The 16,932-nt window shown below is 42.9% G+C and overlaps 1 protein-coding gene across 5 annotated transcripts in view; it reads left to right on the top strand.

The window, feature by feature from the left end:
• Positions 1-16,932, top strand: part of bnc2 (basonuclin 2) — a 164,946-nt gene that overhangs the window by 54,863 nt on the left and 93,151 nt on the right. For 3 of the 5 annotated variants that reach the window (XM_051386492.1, XM_051386490.1, XM_051386496.1), the window contains exon 2: positions 14,873-15,223. The exons of 1 other annotated variant lie outside the window; for it this stretch is intronic. In XM_051386492.1, the coding sequence (XP_051242452.1) occupies positions 14,873-15,223 (351 nt within the window). Of the gene's footprint in view, positions 1-13,443; positions 13,891-14,872; positions 15,224-16,932 lie in introns of those variants that run through there. One more of the 5 variants, XM_051386491.1, reaches the window with a different exon arrangement.

The raw sequence follows: 16,932 nt of genomic DNA, 5'->3' as shown, positions 1-16,932 counted from the left end.
AGTAGCACTTGATGTTCATCTTGTGTGTCCTCTGCAGTTCGCTCTCTTTCCTTGGACCACACACACTCACAAACTTCCCCCTCAAAGTTCATTGGTTAATCAGCCGGGGGTTCCAGCATCCTAAAAGATGGTGGTGGCAACATTTTGGCACTGGCAGCTCATAACTGGATTGCTGTAATTATTCATTGGGAGAGTGATGCCTTCCAGGGGCTGAAGATTGATTAGGTTTGATATGCGACTTAGTGTAATCTGTCTTTGACCAGGGCTCCTGTCCAAATTGGCAGGAATAATAAAAAGAGAGGAAGTTATTTTTAAAGAGAGAGGAGAAAGAAGTGAGCAAATGAAGACAGAGGTGGGTGGACAAAGGGAAGAGAGAAAGATTGAGGCATATCCTGTGTCATGTCTCTTGTGGCGCCCTTTGCCATACACAAACCATCAATCTGCAAACAACAACAGCAGGGCAACCATTTTGTTTACAGTTGAGCGAGGCTCTAGAGCTAAATAAAGTCATTACAACCTTAAAGTACAGCACCTCTTATTGTCAGCATTATTGTGTACTTAGTTCAAAATGTTAGTTTTCTAAGCACATTCAGGGGAACTTTTTTCTGCTTTGCTTGTTTTGTCAGCCAGACCAACACGATCCTCGGTTGTCTCATTTTCCACGACTAAAGTGTGTCTTCAGTTAATCCTCCAGTGTAAGCATGGCAGAACTTAAAAGGCTCTGATTAGGCTGTTGTGTCCCACAGGTTGGCTAGATATAAACTCGTGACACACTCACAGTGCCCATACATACCCTGGAGACCTCTCTTTGTGTTAATTAAAGGAGTCTCAACTGCAATTAGCAGGCTTTACAATGAGCGTACTCACAGACAGACACATACGTGCACACACGTACATATACACACACTGAAACAGACACATCCAAACTGTGAGCACATTTATGGGCCCACAAACACTCTTTACAGTTGCTTAAGTATCACTATGCCGTTGCATTTTGCTGTTAGGTAAACTATACCAGATTGTCACTGTCTGCTGGTGGTCGCTTTAGTGATATAAATGGCCGAATGAAGATTTAATTCTGCAGAAAATCTTAATTTGCTCAATTGTTAAGACCGAAAATTTAATTTTTGTAAAAAACAGTTTACACAACTTTCAAAAAACTACCCCAAAACCTGATTACGAAAAATCTGAAAATGCTCAGAATGCTTATTTAAAAAATGGTGTTTTGATCTTAATCTTAATCTTGTCAATGCAAATATGTGTTTCAAGAAAAGTTACGTTTTCTTGATATCAAATCGGGGATCAGAGGGACAGAGGGTATTGAATGTTTTACAGGTTGTAAAGCCCCCTAAGTCAAATTTTGATTTTGGGCTATATAAATACTATTTTACATGACTTGATACTAATGTAGGGGTCTGCCTTACTGTGTTTTTGTTTTAAAACTACATTTCTTGACAGTGCTCTATGGTGTTAGCACCACAAGCAAAATTCTATTTACCTTCCATATAGTTGGATGGAGGCAGAAAACGCAGATATGCATATCTCAAAACATAAGGGAAATAAAACCAAAACTGTCCGTATTACCTGATACTAGTCAATTTGATGATTCTTTGGTAACCTAAACCTGTATTTTTGAAATGAACTTAATGAACTTATGCTCAATACCCTATGTCTTTCATCCTGTTGATGTAGGGAAGGTCTGTTACATTTGGAGAGTGAACCTGGTAAAGCCAGATAGAGATCCTCAGCAACTTGCATAATTTTGCTGCAACCCCACAAACTGAGTGGCTGTTTCTCTCCCTGTTAGACCTAAACATAAAGCCTTGGTCCATGGTGGCCAAATGGCCCATCATCCTGTCTCCTTATGTACCAAATTAGTCCAGACCTGTCCCAGTGTGCTCCAGCCTTGTCCACAGGAAATCAAGGCCAGGTGAAACTTAAGTGAATGAAGCCCCACTTTGGCACATTCTAGCTGGGGAGATGGTGGCAAGAGCAAGACCCCCTTGGAGCTTGTCAGAGGTTCGGAGAAGACACACACACACAGGTGCGAATACTATTTGCTGATGTTCACACAGGGGCACAAACTTGCAGTGGATAGGTGCTTTCAACTCTGCGGCAACGCTGCTTAGCCACTCCACTCTCATATTTACTTATTTATTGGCAGCGATGGCTACGATGACAGGGTCACTCACTCTCAGAAAGCCTCCCAGGCTCAACGACGTCCCTTCAAGCAGTAGCGTAAAAATTTTAAGAGCCCTAGGCCTGGTTTGATGATTTTGACGTGAGTTAGCGTGTAGTCGAGTTGTCGGGTGCATTCAGGGGGCTAACTGTTTTAATGCGTTCACCCGCTTGCCTCGTGAGTGTGTGTGTGTGTGTGTGCGTGTGCGTGTGTCTCAAAGCGAAGCGAAGTGTCACTTAATAATTTAGTCGTTGGTTTCGTCCCCCTTGCCGTCCATCCATCCATTCACAGCTCTTTATGTCTTGCCTCTGGGAATGCGGCGGCCATCCCTCTGCCTCTCAGGGAGTGATAGAACGAACAGAGACAGGTGACAGAATCTGGCTTGTTGGTGTGTGAGGACAAAGTGAGAAAGATTGACTGCAAGAGAAAGAGAGGCAGACAGCAGAGTGAACATAAACGCTCAGAAACAGACAAGAATTAAAGGAGCTTGAGGTGATTTACGAGTGACTGGAAGATAATGAACAGCAGCCACTTTTTTGAATCTAAATTTTTACAATGCAGCTTCATTACACAGAGCCTCACGTCCATTCTGTCATTAAATCTGTCTTATGTATTAAAGCAATGCAACGCAGACACGCAAGATGGAATATATGCCCATGCCTTACACACACAAACACACACACAGCTGGATTTCTGGCGTCCGTGCATGCCAGATGTAGACAGGAGATCTTTCTCTCTCTCATCACTGTTTTCAGACTAATAGGTTCTTGTTCTCCGTGGAAGTGGTTCTAAGGCGAGAGCTGGAACTCAAAGCCTGCACGCCAAACCTGTGGCTACGGTTGTAATAATCAAATAATGTAACTTGGCCACGTGTAAGAATGTGTGTTAATACACGAGAGCTTTCAACAAAGTCTCCCAATGCCAGTGGCCTCCTATATACTTTAATATGACTTGATGTTCACTTAACCCCCCCTCCTCCTCGTAATTGAAACCTGATGGTGGAATAATAATCGTTTCTTCATATTTTTTTTCTGCTCTCTGCATTCACTAAGCTGATTTTTGCCTAAACTGCGGGATAGTATTCAATTACAAGAGGTTTGGATTAGGAGAGGGCACTGCGATGAGCTTTACACTTGCAACCTCTCTATGGGTTCACTGGAAGAGAAGCTAAAATGACTTTTTAATGCGCCGATTATTCGGTTGGCGCAGACAACATGCAGAACTTGAAAAATAAAAAATATATTACTTTTGAAGCTGCACTTCCTACTTCTCTCCTCTTCACACACACAGCTGAAAAAAGATGAGGAAAAACAGAGCAGAAGGATGTGCTGAGAGTGAGAATTGAAACCCAACTTTTTGTTTGTGATTGAATTTCTCCTTCCGCGGAAATGAAGTCCCAAACCAAAACTTTGTTGCTTGTTTGCTAAGTGGTTTTACTACCACAGGATGATTTGTGTGACATTTATTTGGGAGTTTTTTTTGGCCGGGGAGAGTCACAAGTGTTTGTGTGTTTGTCGTGTTGTTAGCGGTTATGTTCCTTGTCATGTGTGTGCCATAAATAAAGACTCCCCTGGCTAATGTAACCCACATGTTTTTTTGTTCCCACCTCCCTCCCAGCTCAGCATTTGTTTTTGAGGAGGACTCAGATGGTACACAGCTCTTTTGGGCCGAATTTCAAATTCTGTGAGGTCATTGAATTTTTTTTTTTTTTTTTTTATCAAAAGCAGCCGTGGACTTCCCTGTTACTCACAAAGGCTAACCGGTATAACGTGTGATTCCCATTACTTCACTACCTCACCACTTGGCAGATGCACAGCTGGTTACTGATGTCTCTTGAAACATTTGGACACACAGTCATACCCAGACATAACCATTAGACTGACAAATCCATGTTTGGTTGCATTTTTGTCTCAATTGGACAGAAATTATTCATTTCAAATGCAGAATATAAGATGACACTGACCATAAAGGACTCCCTCTTTTCCCACACCTGGTTTTGGGAAAGGACTTGTCTCGCTGGGGAAGTTTCCCCGATATAATATTAGGAAAAGAGAGACCTCATCCTTGAGACTTTTTCTCTTGTAAAAGTGAAGCATGAAATACTTGAATTAAAACAAAACGTAAATCCCACTTTCACATCCTCCTGTCACATTTGTGGAAGTGGCCAGAATTATTTTCTCTGGCTCCTAGCATTTATCAGTCTTTTTGGGCTCATCATTAAACTCTGTGACTCCAGGAAGGCTTTTGACCAGATTTTATGACCAAATGGAATATATTTCCTATGTGGCAACACAACAAGTTACACAAGTCATCAAAACCCCGTCTAGTAGAAATTACAACAATACAGCCACAGCAAAACACATTTTCTGTTAACATGAGGAAATGTTGTACTGTGTGTCAGTAAAACGTTCACTGACATTTTCCACCAAAATATCCGGTCTTACAATGTCCGCTTGTAATGACTGTCACATTATGAGCTCCTTTATGGTTATGTGGGGACTTGATTAAGATTAAGGAAAGATTTTGGCCTTAGTTTGGTACAGAAAATGTCAACGGTGACTTGAAGCACAAGACTGTATAATCTTTTTAATATATTCAACGTGTAAAATGACATGCTAATCATCAACATGTTGAACTGAAGACGTGTTTGGTAGACACACGTGGCTACAGCAGCCGTTTTGCTCACCTGGTAGTTGGGTCGGATTGAGGTTGGATCATGTTCCTCGACAAAGAAACCACAGAGTTCCATGAGGCTGAAACGTTAGCATGTTTTTCTGATGTGGCCAAAATGGTGTAACTAAAATTAGTGAACTTGTTCCTGGAAATCTGTGTGTGCAACCTTTTATGCCTTTGGGAGTTCATCCTGAGTTCAACACCGCCACTTCAGAGTTATTTGGGACCGGACTGAGACCACCTTCTCTCAAGGATCTCGGTGTGGTTGTTTTGGTCCGCACCTGAGTGCGATTACTGTGCTCACAGCTGCCCAAACGATTCACACCAAGGGGGAAAACAAACCGATTTAACTGGACTAAAAAGCGCAGGTTTGAAAACACCATAAAAGGACATAAGGAAACTTGCTAGCCTAGCAGCATTAAGGGCCTGTCCTCACGAATACGTTTTTCTGGATTCCAGATAAATACTTTAGCGTATCGGCCTCGCGTCCAGACGGATACGGCATTTTCGGGGTGTGAAAACGGTATTTTTTTGGAAACGGGTCCCAGAGTGGGAAAATCCGAAAACGCCTGATTGCCCGGAGTCGTCAGGGCGGCGAAACAGATTTTTTCCCGAAACAATGACGTATTAGCCTCACTTCTCTAGCCTTTAACCTCAGCCGCAGCCACTAGACGCGTCATAACAATGACATAACAACAATGGCGGACTTCTACTACTTGTTTGTAAACAGCGCATGCTCCATGGCTTCTTTTCCGGTGTGGCGGCGTCACAGCGCCACATACAGGGCTGGAATATGTACTACAGTGTTTTGGGTCGTTGTCAGTGAATCCGTGTGGTCGCAGATATTTCTGGAAACGACGCCGTGTTTACGGAGATTTTTTTTGAAACAACATCGTATTGGGTGAGGCCGCTCACAATTTCCATTACAACAAAATATCTGATGTTGGGAATACATGATTATCAAGTCCTCAAATACAATACAACTAAAAGAAAATCACATTTTTGGGCCGCCAATTTCGGGTAATTTAATGCTACTTTTTCTGGTGCTTTATTTCCTGTCAGTATTTTGTCCCACCACAACAAACAGTAGTCCTCAAGCGAACAGTTATAAAGGTAACAGTAACAACCACTGGCATTACACTCTGTTTTATCTGGGCCTCAGCAAGAGAAGAAAGTGTTTCAGTTAGTGTCAAAGAGAGCAGAAAGCTAAAAGAGGTAAAGATATATTAGTGAGGTCAGAGGGGTAAAATCCTAGAGCGAGAGTGAGAGAGGAAGAGTAAAAAACAGAATAATGAGAGATGGGAAGTTTGCAAAGAGAAGGACTTTATCAAACTCTCAGTGCTGGTTTCGGTGGAGATCGGGTTGATGGTGGTGGTGGTGGTGGGGGGATGCTGTACAATGGGGGTGCTGGCAGGGTTGCCACGGCAGCGTTCCGGATGGGCAGGCGGTCTCCTCTCAGGGGGTGAGGGGGGACGTGGGGCTGTCAGGGAGCCTGGCAGGTAGAGACACAACGCCCTGTGACTGGGGGGGAGCACGGGTCAGTGAGAGAGGACAGGAGCGAGGGGATGGAGGCAGTGGAGGGGTGAGGTGGAGGCCTGTCTGATGAGGTGAGAAGAGAAAGAGTAGAAGGGGAGGGAGAGTAAGGGAAGTAAATGAGGGTGGATGAGGAGAAGAGCTAGAGATGATTAGAAGAGAATTATCCAAGTGTGAGCGTGGATGACTGTGGAGTTAGTGGAGGAAATAAGGGGGAGAAAAGGCAGAAGGATGAGGGTGCCCAGATATACACATCTGTGAAATGCTCCGAATCCACTCCAGTCAATAGACTAGTGATGGAACTCAACTTCTTCTCCATCTGTTTCTTCTTCTTCTTCTCCTCCTCTTTCTTCACTTTCCCACACAGTATCCCCACACCTCTTGGTTCATATGTAACCTTTTGCACCACACCACACTGTAGTGCACATAATCCTACAAAGCAGCTAACTAGAATGCTGCAGACTACATCACAATATTCTTTTTCTCTGATATTTTATTTATTTCAGCTCATGTCCTGGTAGGATTGAGGAGTTGAGTAACAGAACTCCAGCAATTCAGAGATGCACAAATTAACTTTTTCCACAGTAAAATTGTCAACAACAAATTGTCCACCTCCCGGCAATGCCAGAATCTCATTCGACATGAGTTGTGGAGGTCAGCGTGTGGGGTTAAAGTTAAATTTAGTTGAACTTTGGCTGCAAAACCTGCCAGGAAAATCTGTTTAATGTGCTCCGCTGTGCCTCCTGCAGCTGCACTCTCCATCATAGAAATAATGTCCTTGTTCTTGCGCTTAAGGTGACCCTCCCTTTACGTAAGAAGTTCTAAAAGTATTGGTGATTCAACCCATGTTGGTTGGAGGGTCATAGGCTAAAAGAACATACATCCAGTAAATCCAAAGTCCTAAATATCTTTGGTGATGTCTTTGTTTTCTTTGTCCTATAAATGCTGCCAGTATAAATAAATCACTAAACGGCACAATATTGTATTAATTAAAAGAATGGTTTCTTTCTTGGGGACTTACAAAAAAATTTTTTGCTTTCTTGCAGGTGGTAAATTGAGAACGTATATTCTTAAGGTAAAACAATTAGTTGATTAATGAATTAGTTGTTTGACAGAGATATTTTTTAATGCAAAAATCCCCCAAATTCATGGTGTACAGCTTCTCAAATGTGAATATTTGGTTGTATGCTTCTTCTTTTATAGTACATAGAATGTCTTTGGGTTTTGGATTGTTGATTGGACAAAACAAGCAAGCAAGCAACACATACAAATTTTGGACATTTGTTCCAATAATCGAGAAAATTATCAGCTGCAGCCTGTCCCTAGAAGATGCACTTGGTATATTATACTATAGAGTTTATTTGGGGGGTACTACTAAAATAGGTGTGAATGCGTTTGGCAGGGTGAAAGTGCGGTGCAGAAAAGGTAAAGTGAGGGAGGCAGACAGCTTGTGGTAGGATTTGCTGTAATTTGGTGAGAAGAACAATGGTCTGGTCAGTTCAGAGCCTGCAGGGTCAGAGGTGCTCATGTGTACTGGATATATGTGTGTGTGTGTGTGTGTGTGTGTGTGTGTGTGTGTGTGTGTGTGTGTGTGTGTGTGTGGCTCCACATGTGCACCAGTCGTTGTGTTGGTACTGATAAAATTGTAGTTTTGTCTCCTGACCTCATGAGTGGAGTCTTCCCTTCTTGGAAAAACAAAACTAGCACGTGGAGCACTTGATACATAACATGTGTCATTAGGTCATGAATTGCCAAATAGGCATTAGCAGATTGTGCTCTCTGCGATTAACCTTTTGCCATTCTATGTTACCACAACTACAGCTGAAAATTGTAAATAACTCAGACTTGAAGTAAACGCTTCGTGGGTTTTCTTTTGGGTTTTTTTGCCTCTGTTTTTTTTCACAAAGGTGCACTTATTAGTGGAGGCCAGATTGCAGTGATCAGTGACACAGACAATCATGTGGCTCTCTTGTTCCTCTAAGACCTTTGGGTGCCCTCGTCTCTACTACGTCTTTCTCCCTGTCTCTGTCTCTCCTGTTATCACAAGTGAACGGCTGTTCCTGTCGGTGTCATATGATGTCTTGTGGCCCCGTAGTGGTAGCAGAACAGTGACAGTTCTATCCCTGTGCCATCTGATCGACACGCCATTCCTTGTCACATGCACACACACTGCCTGTTTGAGTGTGTGTGAGCATCCTTGTATGTCCACAAATCAGGTCACCGACAGTACCAGCCCTCAGCCATGTGCTCCTGCTTATGTCTCTAGTATACTGTACAAAGGCTGCACTCACTCTTTTGGAAATGCCACTTCCCACCAGTGTTAAACCGTGATTATTATTATTTTGGTCTGTTTATTCTGAATAATTTGACCTCAGATGGCCAAAAAAATCTGAGCTTTTAATATGGAAAGAAGTTTGGATTACAAAACAGCTGAGAGGATGAACTTGTGTAGCACCCTGAAGTGAACCAGTGTTCTCTTTGTGTGTTTGAGACTCATTCTCCCCAGCAAAGAGACACTCATCAACCTTTTTCTACTGGCCTTAACCATTTGTTACTGCGGCAGATAATCACCATCACTGCGCAAATTATGTTGTTCCACTTTCCTCTCTCTCTGCCCTCTGCTTCTGTCCTTCCATTTGCCCTTGTTTTAGTGTGTAAAAGGCCAATTTGAGTTTTGCTCACTTGTGATTTCATTCCATGAAAAATTATCTTTCCTCCAAAGAACAAAAAACAAAACAAAACACAGAAAAATAACACAAAAGACCAGCGTAATTATGAGTTTTTGATGACCTCTGCATCTGTTTCATACTCACTGTTGTTGGCTTGAACAGATTTCTCACTTTGCATAGAAAATGAAAAGCAAGGTACAGTACTTTATCCTCTCAAGACTTAACAGTGCAGAAAGGAGAATTTGTTCTCTTGAGACTGTTCTAACAACCCAGCGCTGTCGCACCCAATTTCTGGTCTATTTGACCCATTAAATGTCAATGTTTGGGAAACAAACAGACAGTGCTAAGAGTTTTGATGGGTATAATAATGTGGGCTTAGTGATGGAGGGTGCCTTCTGAAACACACCTAGCTTATGGTACAAGGACAGAAAGTGCACCAAGATGTCAAGAATGTTTTAGGTCTCACTTTTACTCTGTGCACTTGGTTTACTCTGTTTTACCTGACATGCTCTATATGCATTCAATACTTTTTTTAAAAAACAATTAATCTGTATTTCTAATTACAACTTGTGACTAGTTGGAATCATATACTATACCATACTTAAAGCATGTTACATCTCTTCACACCAATCACAGAACAATGAATATATTGCAGTATTACATGCCATTGTAAGTGGTATAATGTATAGAGTTAAGAATTAAAATTCAAAGTTTTATACAGTAGCCTGATACACATAGAACAAGTTCCACTGCCATACTGCATACAGTACACAGAACTAATTGTATTGTATTGTATCTAAATTAAGTTAAGCTTGCTGCCCTGTCTTATTCCTGTGATTTTCTGTCTAATAAACAGCAGCATACAAAATTCTTGAAAATAAAAACAGTTACAACAGGAGAATACAAACTGAATAGGTATAACAGTTAATGTGTTGATGTAATGGATAGTGGTACCAAAGTACATCTAAAAAAAATTATTTGATAAATTCACTCTGTTGGCCTAAGTGTATCGATCGAGATTTTATATTTACTCAAGGTTATGCATTGTTCAGGAAATAACCAAAATATGAAAGGAAGACAGGGCTTACTCAAAAACTCATATTTTTTATAATTACTGAGCTCATGTTTCCCCAAATTAATGATGAAAAATGTTTATACTACATTCTTTCACAAAGAATATATTCTTTTAATAACATCAATTGAAAAAAAAAACCCCAATTCATTTTTTGTAAAAACAGAAAAGAAAAAAACCCTCAATGTGTGTGGAATGATTCAAATCTCAAGTCACCGCAGAAGTGATCATTTTTGATTATTTAATACATTGTAGGCATTTTCACAAAGATTTGGGATGTAGCAAGCAGAAGACTGGACACTGGATAGTGCTGCAGGATGGCTCTCAATTACCTTGTACAATTTTTGCACACTTTTTTGTCCATTATTAAAAATATTTGTTGATCAACTGAACAAATTGAGTTTGCTTCAGTGTTCTGTGTTATAGTTTTTAAAATGTTATTCTATCTTATATTTGTTGTCTTTGCATTTCTGGATCCCATATTGGATTGTATCTGTATCTGATTCATTGTTTTTGTTTTTTGCCTTGGGAATATTTGGATTGTGTGTGTGTTTTATGACAGAATCAAATCAACTCAATTATAATTTCAGTTTCTATCTCTTAAAATGACATACAATGCAGCTTTCATCACCTTTTTAGGAATGGGGGGTTACATTTTTGGGGTAACATATTCCTACAATTTTGACTCTGAAAATGTAGGCTTTGCTCTGTAACTCTTCAATCTTGTCAATCCCTTTCTGACTGCTTGGGTTGTAGGATTGTACCCCAGACTGAGCGTGTGAGTCACTGGGGAATAAGGATGCCATAGCAGAGCTTTAACCTCATGCACACACTTGTATTGATCCATACAAGCCTCAGTGACTGTTGCTACTGAGCGGGCTGCACTCTGTCATACAGGGCTCCCCCTGTCACTGCTCACTGGCAGCTAAGGAGGACTGCAACCCATCACACACCAGTATCCAACACACACTCATCAGCCTCTGGGCTAACACGCTGCCACCAACCCTCCACTCCCCTCCTGCCTCACCGGACCACCCTCACTCCCCCATCCCCTTTTTCTTTTCCTCTTTCTCTACCTCACTTTTCCTCTAATGAGTTGCAACACTGATAACGAGCCTGATGATCTTCCATTGATTCGGCTATCACTTGCTTGTCTGGTAATTGATCCGTAGCTGAGCCTCTAGTTAATTATATGGGCTTCGACATGGACCCCTGCCCCGGGGGGAATTCTCAAGTCCTGCACAATAATAGTTTTAATAAAGGAGCCTGAGGATCTCCTGCATCCTTTTTTTCGAGGCCCCTACCTGCTTCCCAGCATTTTTTATCTTTCTATTTCCTTCTTCCTTCCCGCTTCCCTCCTAAATTTCTCCATCTCCGTATTTTTTTACTTTTTACTTCTGTGTCTCTTCTTCGTTTCCTCTGTCATCATGGCCATTACCATCAGCAGAGCTGAGGGGGAAGGAAGGGAAAGGGGGGGAGGGAGAAAGAGGGAGAGATGTGGAGGGAGAGTGAGCAACATTGGCAGAGTCCACTCCTCCCTCCCACAAATAACAGCCATTAACCAGCCAGGTCAGAAGCTGAGCCACCAGCTTGACTTGAAACACTGAGTGCCATTCGACAAACCCACAGACTTGCACATTTATAGACGAGAGGGAGAGAGAGAAGCGTGAGCTGGAAAGCAAAAAGGAACCTCGGCCGCTAAATTGTCACTTAATATAATTAGCCCAAGCCTTGTGCATTACCTTTTCAATAAGTTGTTAAGAGCGGAGCGTGTGGTACATGGACAGGAGGTGACACATTACGCCTTTTACGACAAGGCTGCTTGTGGCTTCTGACAAGGCGCAGGCCACTATGAAAAAGATAAATGAAGAAAAGAAAAGAAAGAGAAGTAGAGGGAGGGGGGAGTGTAGTAAAAGAAAGACAGAGTGAGGTAAAGAGATCTAGAAGTGGAGAAAAGCATCACAGGAGACAAAAGCAAAAGGATTAGGATGTAGGCAGAGAAGGAGAAAGAAGTGTGGATGTAAATTGAGCTGGAGACAAAAGACACAATTGTACACTTTGAAAGTGGTCAGACACACACTGTACACTTTTCTCCCTGTGCACAGAAATCCCTTGTACATAACGGTAACGACTAGTGTAATAATCTCAGCTAAGGTTAAGAGTATACTGCCATTAGTAGACCGTACAAGAGGCTTTTAACAGACCAACCAAGCACCTGTCTGCAGCAATTTACCACAAAATTTGAAGTGACTTTATATATCAGAAGCCATTTAATGTAGCCGCGGAGAGAAGTTCTCTCTCTGTCCCTTTCTCTTTTGTTCCTCGGCGGTGGAAAGATCACAGTGACATCTCCCTCTCGCTGCGGACTGAGGCACCTGGTCTGTCATTTCTCTAATGATGGTGGGGTGAAAAGACAGGGAGGAGATGGGAGATTTAAAGGGAAGAGGAGGGGGGGGGATGTCTTCATTGTTTGAGATGTGTCCTACGCTGTGTCAAAGGAAGCATAGATCTCCTTCCTCTTTTTTTTGTTTTATCCTCCTGTGTGTCTTTTTCTCCGTGTCTGCCTCCCTTTACTCCTCCATCCCTCATTTTATCCCCTTACCTTTGCTGCTGTGGGGACCAATTTGGCTAAAATGGAACCTCTTCCTCATTTTTTTCTTAATTAAAATCTGAGAGCCTCCGCAGGGGGGGAGGTGAGGGGGTTTCCTGTGTGTGTGTGTGTGTGTGTGTGTGTGCGTGCACCTCTGTGTGTGTTCATATGCTGGTGGCAGATTGCCTGCGTTCCATTAGTCTTTCATTAGAGTGGGTGAAAATCAAACAAAGGCACCAGATTTTTGAAAGATATAACAACTCTATTGATTTTTGTTTATTTAAAAAAAATATATATATTGCTGCCCTACAAATCAGAAATAGAACCAATTTCAGCTGTGATCAAAGAACCGTTCTGTTGAATGTAATCCTGTGTTTTCAATTTTTCAAAACAAAGAAACAAATACTTGATAACAGTCTGCAATGGTGATGCTTTTCTTCAAGCTGTTTTTTCTTTTCTTTTTCAAGGTAAAAACTCTTTTGCTAAGCACTGTGTGTGTGTGCATGTTTGTGTGTGTGGCAGGATGGTCCCTCAGGGGAACTAAGTTGCTCTGAGATGTGCCGGCGTCTCGCAGCGCAAATGGTAATAAGGCAGGGGGGACAAATGCCCTCCCTCCTTCTCCTGCTCTGCGATGGCGCTTGCCCCCACCTTCCTCCCCCTAACAGAGGAGGGGTGTGTGTGTGTGTGAGGAAGCGTGCAGCGCGATGTCATTGAACATCTCAGAGTGGAGCGGCACAGTTGACTCAGTTGAGCCTGCACCGGCCCGACACACACACACACAGGCTTGCTTTCCTCTTACACACACACAGACACTCAGAGAGCCACCGTCTCTCTCTCACTCTCACTCGCTTGCTCTCACATGCTCTTGCACACACACACACACACACACACACACACACAGAGACTCAGGCGCTCAGCTCAGTTCCTCAGCGGCTGCAGCTGAGTACAGAGGAGTCAGAGAGAAAGAGAGAGAAGCAGGGAGAGAGGAAAAAGAGAGAGGACAGGCGGCACGGCACGGACGTCGAGAGAGGGACACAATCACAGAGAGGGAGAGAGAGAGAGAGAGAATAAGGGAGAGAGAGAGAGAGAGGAGCGGGAGGCAGGGAGAGCTGGATAGCGGTGGCTCACTCCCACACCTCATCTTCACTTTGCTGGGACAGGCACAGAATTGATGGTAAGAGACATTCATGAATTTTATTGGCTCAACTGTTTGCTTTATATGGTGCTTTTCACAGGACTTTTTTATATTTAGAAACATTTTTTCCTTTTTTTGCATTTTTGAACACAGATTTTGTTTGATGTTCATGTTTTCTGTGAAACTGCTTATTTACATTTTCACATTTTGTTGTTTGTTTGCTTTTTTTATGTTAAGAATGTAGTGTACTTTTTTATTTCTTTGAGACTTATTTATTACATTAGAATTTTTTTATTTTATAGAATTACATAGTTTTTTTTTTTTATCCTAATGTGTGCATGTGTTCAGTGTTAAAGTGTGCTGACGGCAGTTCCTTGGTTGTTCAACTTTTTCTTACTTTTTTAATTTTTCTCTTACGGTCCTACATATCCGTGTCTGAATGTGTGCATGCATGCGGGTAAACATGTGTTTCATTGTGTGCGTGTTAGTGTGTTTGCGTTGAGGCCATGTCCAAGTACAAAATGACTGACAGATGGATTAAAGCAAAAACTGAGGCCACGGGCAACATCATGCAACCCCTCCTTGCTAATTCCCATAACCCCCCTCTTTTCTTCTTTTACTCCATTCTCGCTCACCTTCTCATCGGCCCCCTCCTCACCTCCGTCCTTCTCCTCATCCTTCCTCACCTCCAATGCTCTGCTCATCTTGCCCTGTCCAAGACGGGCCCCTGAGGAGATTCACTGCGAGCCCTCTTTTCTCTCTCTTCTTGAGAATTAACTCCACACACACTCCTCCGCCACCAGGGCTGCCAAGAAACCTCACACACATCTACTCCCTCAACTCCCCTCTCACTGTTATCCTCCTGCTCGAGAAGCAGGACCCGCACGAGATGAAAAAAAAGCAACAAGACCCCAAAAGAACCCACCTTCACTGACTTTCTTTTTTTTCCCTTCTCTCCTCCTTCACACTCCCACATCCCTCCTGCCCTCCCTCTCTCTGTCTCTCCCTCTCTCTGTCTAAGTCCAAGGAGGCAGAGTTGGATGTGAGAGGCAGTGAGTGCGACACAGTCCCACAAGAGCCCAGCACAGACCCGGAGCCGCCCAGGCCACCTCCAGCTAAGGCTAACGGACCCACCGGCACCGCTGGCGTTTGCACGAGCATCCCCTCCAGTAGCCACAGTAGCAGCAGCACCAGCAGCAGCAACAGAAGTGGTCTGGGTGGCATTAGCATCGTTAGCAGCAGCGCTGAGGGAGCAGGCGAAAGCTCCATGCAGTTCAGCACCAGACCGCCTAGTGCTGAGCAGCCGGGCTTCATGGGGACATGGCAGCAGCAGAGCACTGACAGCAACCTTCTCTACAGAATGTCCCAGCAGGTACGTCAACTCAGCCTCAAAGCCCTCGTCCTCTCCATCTCTGTCTCTCTTCTCCCCTTCCCCTCTTTCCACATTTGCAGTCTATTCAAGGACCAAAGTTTTATTTTTCCTCTCATGGAGTATGTTCAGACCTTTGCTATTGTGATTCTTACTACCTCTTGGTCTGTGTGTGAAAAAGAAAGAGTTTGTACCTATGTGTGTTAGTGTGTGTGTGTGTGTGTGTATCTGGAAGTACTGGGGTGGTTGTGTTTTGTTTGTGATATTTAAAATTAAGAATCCTTAAGTGCTATTGCATTTCTGAGACTTTTCCCCACTTTTGGAATATATCAGATTTGATGTTGTTGTGTGTATGTCTTTATGTTGTTGTTTTACACACACCATGCCTGACAGTGTTTCCATTAATGTCCCTTTTAATTTGAGTAATTCAGTAATTGTCTGCTCTACAAAAATAACCCAGAACAGTATATTTTATGTTATTTTAAAATAAAAAAACACACTTTGCAGAAAAATATTCACAATATCAGATAATTCATTTATTTCACCATTTGATGGATTATCCCATGTCCAGATTCGTTACATACATGCTTAAGTCTCCGTAATTGGTCTGTGAGCGGTGTGGAGTTTAAAAGCAAGCAATAGCAGTGTTTTGGTAACCTCAGTGCCGATAAAGACTCGGGAAGGGGCACCCCTCTGGGACCGCCTAATTGACTTCATGTGGCCGAGGCAGGAAGCCCCTTGCGCGGCTGCAGAACAGCAGAGGAGCCGTGAACGAACACAGGCTCGCCTGGAAAAGTAATGGTGATAACGGATAGCCTGCACCGGCTGAGGAAAGCCCACATTTCCTCCCGACATTTCTCGCCTATTACCGTGGATGTTACGCTGAATTTCTCTCTTGTTTAGTAGTTTCTTTTTGTATTATTCTTATCAAGGAGCTCCCCAAGTTAGAACAAGAGAGTTATTTTTAAAGGGGCGGGGGGGGGGGAGGATTTTGTGGTTTCGTCGGATAAATGTCAGGTAAGGAGAGGGAAGAGGAGTGAGAGTCGAGTTTTGTGCAAGTGTGTGTGCGTGTGTGTGTGTGTGTGTGTGTGTGTGTGTGCGTCCGTTCGCGCGCACGTGTGTGAGGGGGAGACAGTAAAGATAGAGGATGGTTGTTAGGTTGCAGTTAATCATAGCGGGACCTGCAGGCTCTCCTCTCCGTACCATGCACATGCTGTTACGCACTCAGGCCACAGCGGCTCTTGCGCAACAGCCTCGCCGCGGCTTTATGTTGTAAATGATGAGAAATGTTTTCTGTCACCTTGACGGTATTTACAGCTCGTAGAGTTTGTGTTTTGTTTTGTTTTTTAAATCCCAAAGGTGTAATCGTGAAGGTGAAACCGATGTGTAGAGACTAAAACATATTCCGATGTAACTTTTCTCTTCCAAAAGCATCCTTTCCGATGTTGTTACGTGTTTCCTAATGAATTAAACTCCCTTTTCTGTATTCCACTCAGCCTATTCTTTACCAAACATTCGTTTTTTTGGAGAAATTAATCGCATCTTTGCACTTCTCATGTAGCATCACATAGGCTATATATATATTTATTTGCTTTTTTTAAACAAGCCTTTGTCCTGAAATTCTCCCCCCCGATCATACAAAGTATTGATAAGTGATTTGGGAGAGCCGGGTGCATTGTATTCAGAGAGGAGAGCGCTCCTCTTCTCTCCTC

Source organism: Dicentrarchus labrax, unplaced genomic scaffold (genome assembly GCF_905237075.1).
Source record: "Dicentrarchus labrax unplaced genomic scaffold, dlabrax2021, whole genome shotgun sequence".
Lineage (NCBI taxonomy): Eukaryota > Metazoa > Chordata > Actinopteri > Moronidae > Dicentrarchus > Dicentrarchus labrax.
The sequence above is the reverse complement of the archived record's forward strand: the minus strand, read 5'-3'. Positions and strand labels throughout refer to the sequence as shown.